General features: G+C 44.5%; 1 protein-coding gene and 1 non-coding gene across 2 annotated transcripts; one reads left to right on the forward strand and one right to left on the reverse strand.

Moving 5' to 3' along the window:
- Positions 1-7,088: 7,088 nt before the first annotated feature.
- On the reverse strand, positions 7,089-9,258 carry LOC136457054 (glycine-rich RNA-binding protein 2, mitochondrial-like). The gene is made up of 5 exons (XM_066457095.1): positions 9,122-9,258; positions 8,088-8,228; positions 7,930-7,998; positions 7,696-7,802; positions 7,089-7,514 (listed from the first exon to the last, which is right to left on the reverse strand). Exons 2-5 carry the CDS (start codon positions 8,212-8,214, stop codon positions 7,374-7,376), a joined length of 444 nt encoding a protein of 147 aa, XP_066313192.1. The 5' UTR covers positions 8,215-8,228; positions 9,122-9,258; the 3' UTR covers positions 7,089-7,373.
- A 2,108-nt stretch (positions 9,259-11,366) lies between these two features.
- On the forward strand, positions 11,367-11,563 carry LOC136461975 (U2 spliceosomal RNA). The gene has a single exon (XR_010760508.1). It is a non-coding gene; the product is annotated as a U2 spliceosomal RNA (small nuclear RNA).
- Positions 11,564-11,946: the final 383 nt, after the last annotated feature.

Here is an 11,946-nt window from a genome sequence, read left to right on the forward strand (position 1 = left end):
GCAACATCATCCACTTTCTCATATTGGTCATCATCATGTTCACTCTCACTAGAGGATGAGGTGGTCTCTACTCTTTCTTGAACTTGCTTGATTGCTTTGGGCTTGCTAATTGAAGCTTGCTTATTGGTCTTGGACTTGCTAGTAGAGCCTTGCTTGCTTGATTTGTTAGCTTTGTGAGCTACATACTTGTTGATCTTTATGCCTTCTAGCTTTGCTTGCAATTCTCCAAGCTTCTTTCTCTCATTTGCTTCTTTTCTTTGCAAGTCAAAGGTCAAGATCCTCCTAAGTACATCATTTGGTGTGAAGTACTCAAACTTCTTCTTGTCTCTAATTAGAGTTACTACGGTCTCATTTCTTGGTGAATAAGCTTCCAACATAATCTTGACAACTTTATGATCATCTAGCTCATCACAACCATAGCCTTTAATCTTGCCCACCATGGTCATCAACCTATCAAACATCTCTTGTGGCCCTTCTCCATCCAAGATAACAAATTGGTTGAGCTTGGACATCAACAAATCAATTCTTGCCCTTCTCACTTTGTCAACCCCTTCATGTGCAAGATGCAAAGTATCCCAAATTTGCTTGGCAACATCCATACCAATCACTCTATTGTACTCATCACCATCCAAGGCACTAAGTAGCACACTAGTAGCTTGACCATTGAGGTGGATGATTCGCATTTCTTCCATGGTTGGATTCTTGGGATCAACCAGTGGCTCAAATCCATTGCAAATAACCTCCCAAATGTTAGGATGAAGACCTATAAGATAGGCTCTCATCAAGTGCTTCCGCTTGGCAAAGTTAGTCCCATTGAAATGAGGAAACTTGCCCGCGGGCATATTGATGAAAAACTTGTGATCATGGTTAGTCATAGACATAGAAGAATAGTTAAATGATACGGTGGCATATTTGTTGTCGTCAATCTTCTTGCCCTTTCCTTTCTTGTCCTTCTTGCTATGCACTTGGTAGGACTCATCATCATTGGAGCTGCTAGATAGCTCACTTGAAGATGCATTGGAGGCTTTTGCTTCTTGTTCCTTCTTTCTTGCTTCTCTTCTTTTTCTTCTAGCTTCTCTCTTGAGTCTTCTTTCTTCTTTTTTTGCTTTCTTCTCTTCTAACTGCTACTGCTCCTTCTTCTTCTTCTCTCTTGCTTCTCTTTTCTCTTTTCTAGCTGCCCTTCTTCTTCTTCTTTCTTCTTCATTTTGAGCTTTTTCAGCATCGGTTGCCTCTAGCTGCAGGGGCGTGGAGTTGCTTGTTGTAGAGGTGCTAAGCTCACTATTGTCGGTGTCATGCAGCCCAACATCCTCTGGATCGATGTTGATGGGCTTCACAACACCAGATCCTTCCCCGGGCTCCATATCTCACGTGGTGAAGTGCACACAAGGTAACCTGCTCTGATACCACTTGTAGGATCTCTGGTATGTCTAGAGGGGGTGAATAGGCCTATAAAAATTCAACTTAAATCGAAGTCAAATTCATCCGAGGCACTGCCTCTCTATGAGCGCAGCACTACCACACAGCGGTACTACCGTACCTATAGGAGAGATTAGTTTATAGTTCAAAATATACCAAACAAAATTTAGATCGGGTAAATTTTTTAGCTTCCTACAGGGTAGTAGATCATAGATCGATAGCTGAAAGTGGTGGGAACACCACACAAGTAGATCGGCCTCAAACCCTAGAAATCACCTCAACAACAACAAGAACACAAGTGTAGCAACATAAGCACAAGAGGACATAAGGATTTATCCTATGGTTCAGCTCGCCACCAAGGCTTGCCTAAATCCATGTTGTTGAGGTATACCACTAAGGCTTAGGGCTTTACAACCCTACCTCATTCTCAAGTCAAGAGAGTGAACTCTTGAGATGAGGGGTGATTTTACTCACAGCAAGAGGTGGTTACAAACCTCTCGAGGCTGCCACAAACTTGGCAAGCTCACCAGGCGACTCTCTAGCCAGCTAGGAGCCAAACTCTAAGAGTAACAAACACAACCGCCAGCCAAAATGTGAACCAAATGCTCTTTAGACTTTAGGAATTAGTGGAGCTGCTCTCTAATCACTTTTGGCACTTTTTCTCTCAAGGATTGAAGGGGAAGTCAAAAGAAAAGCTTGAGAGCTTGAAGGGCACCAATAGAGGAGAGGGGAGATGAGCACCTACTAATTTTCGTCGATCTAAACCATTGGGGAAGAAGAGAGACGTTATGGAGGACAGGGAAGAGTATAAATACCCTCCTGCCTCCCAACGGTTACTTAAGTGCGGCAGTGTCATGGTGCGGCAGTGCCTCTCTCTAGGTGCGGCACTGTCGCACCCAACAAGATAGCAAGGGTGAAGGAGTTGTTAAGTTGGCTGTCTTGGCTAAGGTATGAGGATGTTTTGTGTAAAGATTAAGCATTTGGTTGCACAGTTTTAATCAGTTGTAGTGTCCCCCTTTATAGTACAACTTTTCCCACACTTAATTTCAAAAGACAAAAGAATTCAAAACTCCTTTGAGCACGATGCCGTCCTTATTTGTAATTAGGGGCTCCTCCTTTCCATGTAACATCCTCTATAATGAATTTCCTGCTTGTCATCTTAATAAATCTCATTAGTTCTCTAATTAGGTGGTCATCAACACCAAAACCCATATTAGGGCTTGATTGCACTTATAGTACCATGTTTTAGCCTTTATGGGTAGCCTAATATGACCTCTTTAGCATAGTAAAGGTGGTTTAGGTTCAACTTCAATAGTTTAGTTTTTACGGACGCTTTAAAATTTGTGCATGCACACAGTCACTGGCTGACTGGCCTATGCGCGTGGTCACCACGCGTGGCTACTCTGCATCGCCATGCAGTCGTGCCCTGCACGCCCGCACTACCGCACGCTGGCCGGCTAGCCATGGGACACGGTGCCCCATAGGCCGCCGCTACCCTACCCGCTACCGCTGCTGCCCTCCTTGCTTCGCACTATCGTGCTATGGCTACTACCACTACATCTCACTACCACGCATGTGGGATAGCCCTTGCTGCCCTACGCCGTCTTCTCGCCATTATGGCGTTGTGCCGCACTTGGCTTGGTCTCGGCTGGGACACACGCACACGTTCCCTCTAACCACATTAGCCTGTAGCACACGCACGTATACCATTCCGCTAGCAGTCAGTCGTGTCCCACCAAGGCGAGGACGAGCCGAGCTAGACCTGTCCCCCTCTCTTCTCTACTGCCATGGCCACTAAGCCATGCCATCAAATTCGGCATGGTTGAGTCACCATCGCCCAATTCATCACGTCCCTGGCTCTACCATTAAGTCATCTTGCTAATCAACCCCACCCTACCTTAAATCATGCTCGGCCGAGCTCCAATTTTGGAGTTTCCCCAACGCCGAGCCGTTAAGGCCACATTCGGCTAGCATGGTGGCAACCTTCCTAGTAGCCGTTCGTGCTCATCCAGCTACACCACTAGCCTCACCTTGACTCCCTCTTCATGCTGCGCTCATCAGCTATACCTCTACCGCTATCCCAGCGCCACTAACGCGGTCGTGTCACCGCGGCTCGTCGTCGAGCTCACCACGCGCACGTGGCTAGCCCGGCTTAGGTAGTCTTCGGCCGAACCATCACCTTGACCAGGTCCACGGTAAGCTCCTAATGCTCACTCGCTAGTTGGTTAGGCCTATAGCTGCCCTAGTGCATCGAAAAGACTGTACCACCACCATGGACGACCGCACAAACTGCCACCTGCTCTAGTGCGTCCCACTGCCCCTCACCTCCGCTTAGTGTAGGCGCTTAGGTCGTAGATGGCGGTTGACCCTTTAGGTAGGTCCACGCGAACCCTAGATGGTCGACGTGGCCGGCCAGTGCTAGTGCTTGCCACACCGCCGCTCGCCCTACCTCAGAGGCATGCGTGGAAGAATTAAGAAAAACCTAGGGGGTTAAGTGCAAAGGTTAGAGAGAGAAAGAAATAGTGAAAAGACAGTGACGTAGTTTGGAGCAAGTATGAGGTCTCTTTTGTAAGAACACCAGCGCACACGCGGGCTCCCCCGCCGTGGCCCGCTTTTGCGCGTGGGCCACGCTGGGCCAGTTCGGTTCCTCTTTTTCGTAAAGAATTAGAAATAGCTTTTTATTTTTAATTGTGAGCCAGTTTTGTTTAATTAATATAAAATCGTATAGGTGTCCAAAAATCGTAAAACTAATTTTGTTAGGTTCCACAAATTATTGTCTATTTGTTAGTGTAGTTGGTTCATACATATCTATGTTGATGCGGAGGCTATTAAATCATTTGAAAGTGTTTAATATTGTTAGGTTAATTATTGTAGAAATTTTTATGGTAAATTGGTGATAGCTTTGATCCTAAAATTTTTATAGTAGTTTCATTGTATTATTATGTGCTCACTGTAATTTTTGTAGCCTTAGACTAGACTAAACATTAGGGTAGTTAAATGTTCCTTGTTTAAATCTACATTAACTCTTTAATAGAAATAAAGGCATACAATTGATTTGCGAAACTAGGTGCTTGTTAGTTGAACTCAATACTTTGCTTGATGAAGATGATAGTTAGCTTAGTATCTTAGTCATTAGAGCTAGCTTAGTAGCTTAGCATGTGTATCCTTATTTTAAGAGTTGTTGTTGTCTAAATACTAAATTGTTGCGTCATCATCATCGCATGCATATAGAGAACGAGTTGGTAGAGATTGAGACCACCGGCGAGCACGAGCTCGAGAAGATCGTCGAGGGGTACGAGGAGGAGATTCTTATGTAGAAGGTCCCAGAGCCACCGCTGACTGACTCAGCTGACACCGCGCCTGCCCAAGGCAAGCTTCGGTGCATATATATGTGTGTGTGTGATGTGCATTTATGTTACAGGAATTTTATAAAAACCACATGCATATATATACATATCCTATGAGTCTTACTAGTGTAGGATCGAGTAGCTTCTATGCTTAGATTTATCGGTAGCGTGGGTAACCTTTCGTTACTCACAAGTAGGTGAATACTACTATTACTCTCATAATAAAATGATGGAAGGAAAAATAGTGACCGGACAGGGATATGGTATGGTTATTGGTGGGTGTAACAAGTTGTGTCCCATGGCCATGGGGCTTAGCTTGGTTACATTATTTTCCCTATCCGTGTCGATTGAGGACCATCCGTTGTTGTGGATGGTAGTCAGGTCATAGACTTATTATCCTGAGCACATACTTGCTTATGGGAGCGGGAAGACTCGTTACGCTCTTATTGTGGGTTTCGGCTCTTTCTGGACCGACTGATTGAAGGCGGAGAAAGGTGGAGGTCTAAGCACCATAGTGAGACCAGGTCTCAAGAGTGGGGGCTTGGAGTCCAAGTTTGAACGAGGACTTAGACCCCGTGATAGAAATAGAATGGGTTGATCTTGTTTGTGCTTAGGGTACAAACGGGGCGTGTGTTTCGGGGTACCCAGTTAGGATACATTGGTTCGCGAATCGCCGTTTCCATGAGATGGTACGCCTTGGCTATGGTCTAGCACCGTAGTAAGAATCGGAAGATGAAAGATGGTGAAATAGTTCTGATTGCTCAACCTTTGCTTGAAAGTAGAACATGTGCTTATCTAGAATGGTTAGCTAATGAAGTAATCATGATTGCTAATAAAACTTGACTGTAAGGATGAATTATTAGTAATGTTTTCCACAAACAAAAAGAAAACAACAAACCCATATTACCTATCACACCCTTAGAGTCGGGAAACTATTCCCACTAGTCGGATAAGTCTTGCGAGTACATTATGTACTCAGGATTTATTTACCCCTATTGCAGGTGCAGCTTGAGGAGTAGCTCTTGTATGGAGGATTCTTCTGGTAGGCATAGATGAATCCTTGTATCGTTTCCGTTAGATGTTTATTTCAAGTCCGTTGTTTAATTACCGCACTCTAAACTCTGGCATTGTAATAAATAATTTCTAAGAACTTTTGTTGTATAAAATGGACTAAGTATTGTAAACTCGTACTCAGTATTGGATTCTGAATGTAAAACGTGGATTGTTTCGAGTTCTTCCCTAGGGTGTGCTCGATGAAACTATCCGATGTAGCTAACTTTTGGAGTGCTTATTATCTAGTGGAAGACGAGCACCTTCGAAAGCGTGTTATTTCGGACGATTCTGCCACAGGCTCCTCTGGAGGAGCCCTACCAAATATTTTGCAGGAGGAGCCGTTTTTCAATGGAAAAATAGATGAGCCGGAGCCGTCATGGAGGAGCCATAATTGTGGCTCATGCGAAGCCTCTCAAGAGGAGCCATGCCAAACACCCCCTTAATGAGTTCTTTAGATGCCTTTAAATTCTATGGATGGAAACTACAAACATTTTAAATTCTATGGATGGAAACTACACGAACTACGCCTGGATAGAATGTACGAAGAGTTTAATAGAGGAAAAAAAAACGAGTTCAATGATCAATGAGTGGCACAAGAAAATTTTTCCGTAATGTTCAATCTCTTCATAGAATTGTGGAAGATCTGTTCGATCTCTTCATAGAATTGTGGAAGATCTAACATAATTTTCAATCTCTTAGTAGAATTTTTTTCCCAAAATTGTAAAGTACCAAATCATCATTCCATATGATTTTTCCCCCAAAAAAATTGTTAAGTACCAACTACCAAATCATCGTTCCATATGAATTTTGTAGGATTTGTTGAAACCTAATCATTCGTTTGAAAGAGTTGCATAGCAAAAAATTCTATAATATTCCAATCCTCTAACTTCATCTATTTCTCATTTGTTCCAAAGAGAGCCTTAGAATTGGCCTAAACCTGACAATGGTTTGGTTTAAATTAAATTGGCTTTAGTCCTCTATATGAATGCTACGTTATTGTAGCACATCCGCCCCTACTTTTGAGAATGGTTATTGTAGCACAGCCGAGAAATGTTCAATAGATGAGAACGCCTCTACTTTGAAAAAAGTTCAATAGATGAGAACAGACAGGACGGATTGAGAACCACAGTGGAATAAAATTGGCTCAAGAGGGGCATTCGGTGTCAACACTGACGAAAGTTACATAAAACTCAGGATCAAACACATAAGCCACCATTAACCATGGTAGCCAAGCAAAATTTCAAGTAATTCCAGCATCTGAAAAACAAAACGAATTCCAAATCGCAAATACTTCATGTAATACTCCTGTACACATTGCAAAGGATAGCCACCTAAGGTAATGTGTGCAAATTATGTATCCACTCGATGGAAATACATGCTACTTGCATTTGCACTTTTCAAAGCAACCAAAACCAATAGGCAAGATTCTGCGGCTCAGTCTATGCATCTAGGAGTTCCAACAATAACATAACACAAATAGCAAAACACAAGGCCTCACATGAGCCCCATGCCAGGTCCTAAAGTTCATTATTTCAAATATCTTGACAGTTAATGCACTTAATAGCCACCACCATAGCTTTGGTTGTCACCACCATAGCCACCACCTCCGAAACCGCCACCGCCATAGCCACCACCACCGCGGTTCCCTGCAGGTCTGTCGTTAGCGATGTTGACACGTACCGGCCGCCCATCAATTTCCTGCGAGTAACATGAATGCAATATACAATGACACCTTAAAAGAGTGCACAATTTGTCAAATAAAAACTTCAAGGAACACTATAACACAAATCAAAATGAATTCCTCTGCATGGTACTACTTGAAACAGAGCATATGAGGTATATGTTTGACTACTTGAAACAGATCATATGAGGTACTCACCTTGCCATCCATTCCAGATATAGCTGCATTGGCATCATCATTGTTGGTGTAGTTAACAAAGCCAAAGCCTCTTGACCTCCCAGTATCCCTGTCCGTGATCACTCGCGCTGCAACATGAATATTTGCCATTTTAAAACAGAATGTGAACCACAACACAACAGCAGAGGAAAATGAAGCAATACTATTCAGACAGCCACTAACACATCATAATAACATTCAAATGTATATACAGACCTTCAGTAACATCTCCAAAGCTGCTAAACGCTTCTCTCAGTTTCACATCATCAACACCCCATGAAAGACCTAACCAAAGAACACTAATAACATAAAACAAAAGTGACAGTTTCATAGGTTGCTTGTATATTAGAGGAAACAAGACAACAAAAACTAACCACCAACATATAGCTTGGTGGACATGAGCCGAGCAGCATTGAACACTGCAGGAGAAGAGCTAGCAGCGACACCGCTCGCCAGAGCACTGTGCCTTAGAAGGCCACCGAGCTTGTTGAAGGCCGCCATTTTGAACACTAAACCTGCACATACGGGAAGATTACGAAAATTCAGCGGGGCATGCACGAGCAAACTCTTAACAGCAGTTAGGACCTTGAACGAGGCACTGTAACAATGTGTGATGCAGAAATGGTATTGCAAAAAATGTTTCTAATTCAATCATTGCAGGGAACGTATCTAAATAGCACCTACAACTACCTTAGTATGCATCAATGGAGACAAACCTAAACCAATCAGACCTCCTAATAGACATCAGAGGATGGGAATCTGTGATTCCTTCCGGGCGAGGATACATGAAAAACTACCATACTGCAGTTGGAACCCTAAAATTCACAGCAACCAAAACATTTCCCCAACAAAGATACATTGTTATATATACTAAAACTGTATCTGCTGCTGGCTTCACACAGCGCACAACGAATGGGGTGCGTAGCCACCGCTAGCCCCGCACGCGGGCGCCTCACGAGAGAGGAAACAGCCGACTCGAGGGCCTGAACCGCTGCTCCCCTAACACGGTGGCGCCGCCGTCATCTCGCGGGGCGGGGCACTGATCCCAGTCGCGGACCTCCCCCGAGCGGGAGCGCTTCTATACGCGGTCCTCGCCGTCCTCGCGAAGGGCGAGCCACGACCCTTCTCACCGGAGCGCGTAGGATCGGGCTTCCCTCAACCCAATGGTTCAACTTTTCACCACTGCCCCGTATAAGAATCAACCCCAAAGGAACCCAAGCGCAACACGAGATCCACCGCGACAATTGACTACTAACGATAGATCGGACATTTCCCCACTGCCCCCATCTAAGAATCAACAGCCAACCGCAAAGGAACCGAAGCGCAACACGAGATCCACCGCTACAATTGACTACTTGAGACGATAGATCGGATCGAGCGGAACGAAGGCGGCGGAATGGAGCCATACCTGAGGGGGAGATGCGGTCGGAGTAGGAGAGGCGGCGGGACGGGGGGCGAGCGAATGCGGCGCGGCTTGGGGTTTAAGAAAGGAAGGGGAAAGCGGCTAGGGTTTTGTTGCGCCCTTGCCTCTCGCGGCTTTGGACTTCGGAAGGATGGCGATGTGGCTGCCAGCTCGGCACAAAATATCTCGCCCTTTGGAGGCGCCAAGAAAAAAAAACCCCTGGCTGGATACATAAACTAACGGCAAATTACCATAGAAAATAGATTATATCCCATTTTGATATATCAGTTACAACGGTTGAGCTCACTCCGTTGATGTTATGTTTTTTGTTAAACTTATTCTCAAATAAAAGAAGATAATTGAGAAAATATTTTCTTAACTTAAATAGTCCTTGCATATTGTGAAGTTGGTTGGTAAATTAATGGGTTTAACTTGAACAAGTAAAACCTAACTCTATAGTACTATTTACTTATTATCAAAAAACTGTAAGTAAGTAGTTAAAAAGAAGAAACATAAGTACATAATTGAGAAAAATATTTTCTTAATTTAAATAGACCATCCATAACTCTGAAGGTCGTTGGGAAATTAATGGGTTCTAGTTGAACAAGAAGTAAAATCGAACTCTATACTATTTTTATGTTGCAAAGAAACACTAAAGTTTCTTAAGAAAATTCAGTTTTTTACCATGCTATGGACAATTTAGAAAACTCTACCATATTGGATCTAGCATCAGTCATAGAATCGTGGAATCATCCGTTGGTAAATTCATGACTTTAGCCTTAAAGAACACACAATAACTTATAATGATGCATTTTACATTGGGCTACATAAGAGACAGTTTACGTTAACATTCTTATATAGGGTAAATTTAAAGTGAATTATAAATTGCTACCTACCATCAAGCAAAATAATGAAAATAGAAAAATCGGTCCTAGTATTTTCGAGTCTTCCACAGAGAGATATTTTCCTATGCCGACTTAAGATATTTCATTCAAGTAAAATTACCGACATTGGAGTTCATCCTTTTTTCAGAGAGAGAATGGAGTTCATCTTTTTTTTTTTTTTTTGAGCAAATAATGGAGTTCATCTTGTGGTTGCTAAGTCGTGTTTGCGTAGCGCTTTGTTGTTGCAGCGGGCCCGGTTACACCAGTGGGACCCGCGGAGCCTTCATGTAGCATGGCCTTGTAGCCAATAAATCTGGCCTCCTGGGCTTATTCTGTTCGTGGGCTCGTCTCTACCCCGCAAGCCATTTAAGCCCAGTCCACTAGCTCACGTTATTGGCATTGGCAAGCACCGAAATGCACCATGCTTGCACAAATGTGCAATTCGCGAATGCAAAGTTGCGATTTGCAAACCACTGGCGTGCTGAAGCTAGACTGCTTGCACCATGCTTGCACAGCAGAGACAGAGCCCGATGTGCTTGCTGATATGCTGCCATCCATATGTGCGAAATCTACTATTTTCAGAGAGCATTCAGACATTCAGGGACGGATTCCTATCAGCAATCAGCATGCAGTTGTAAGAACAACTAGTAGCGTTGCTCTAATGAACAAAAGATCCACACAGAGTTCAGAGTTGTTCTTGATGCACGTAGCTCTAGCAGTCTAGCTTCTGTGCTTGGCTGCAAGCCTGTAGTCCTAACTGAAGTTGGTGGTGTAGCTATTGATGAAGTCAGGTGCTATGTTCAAATGTTGGTTTCAGAGTTAAGCTGATCAAAAGTTGCAGCGTGACATGACGCAGAGTTCACTCAGAGTCGATGATGCAAGAGGACTGGATTCCATGTCTATTGACCGGCGAATGCAATTAAGTTGCGGGCTCCGGGAGGCGCGCGAAGACGGCGTCCGCAAGCGCGGCGGCGCCGGGGACGGACGCGAGGGCGAGGTGGCCCGAGGTGAGGAGGAGGGCGTGGCACTGGAGCGCGTGGGAGGCGGGAGAGGAGCGTCGGCGGGACGCGGAGGCCGCATGGCTCACCATGGCCGCTTCAAACTCTGACGAAGCCAAGTGGTAGGTAGGACGGAGGGAGACGGAGCGAATTCCACACCCGAGGGATTCTCTTCTTTGGTGGGCTAGCTATTGATGGGCCTTAGCGAGCCCATTTCCACCGCTGCCTGGGCAGCACCGACGCCTGGTACTAAAGAACGCACGCCGTGCTTGCGCCGAGCGCAACTCTGTTAGTCCCACCTCGGAAGCTTTGGACGAGCGAAGCCAGAGGAACGCTATAAGAGGAGACCCCTGGGCAGCCGGGCAACTCATACCTTTCTCGGCCTTTTGGCTAAGATCAAGTGTAGTATCTGTTCTTATCAGTTTAATATCTGATATGTGGGCCATGCGCCCATTTCGATATTAAATTTATTTTTTGTGGGGGAGGGCCCACCACAGTAGCTTGCTACTGGGGTCCTCGCGTGTCGCTCGGGCGTTGCACTGCTGCCCGAGCCTGGCGCACCCCAACCAAAACGGAATATTTAATTTTTGTTCTTTGGTTTTGCGCTGTATTGATTTACGTTCTTTGTGCCTCGCTTTGTAAATGCCTTACTTGGGCCTTGAACCTTTGTTGATAAGAAGCAAATTTCCCTCTTGGGCGTGCCTTCGTTGTTCTCTTCCATTATGATCAATTTTGAACGGTGTTTAAGTGGATTATAAGGAGTTAAAAATTTGCCTCGTTTAGCAAGGATTAGTATCGCGGATTCTTAGGTTTGGTGGGGGTGGGTATTATAAGGGATTGAGATAAATTTTGTACCGGAGATTAACTGAGCAACTCCCCGCACCTCAACACTAAACCTTGAGATGGTCAATATGAAATGCTCTGCGTTTAGAGTTATACATCGGACTTA

This window comes from Miscanthus floridulus, chromosome 6 (genome assembly GCF_019320115.1).
Source record: "Miscanthus floridulus cultivar M001 chromosome 6, ASM1932011v1, whole genome shotgun sequence".
Taxonomy (NCBI): Eukaryota; Viridiplantae; Streptophyta; class Magnoliopsida; order Poales; family Poaceae; genus Miscanthus; species Miscanthus floridulus.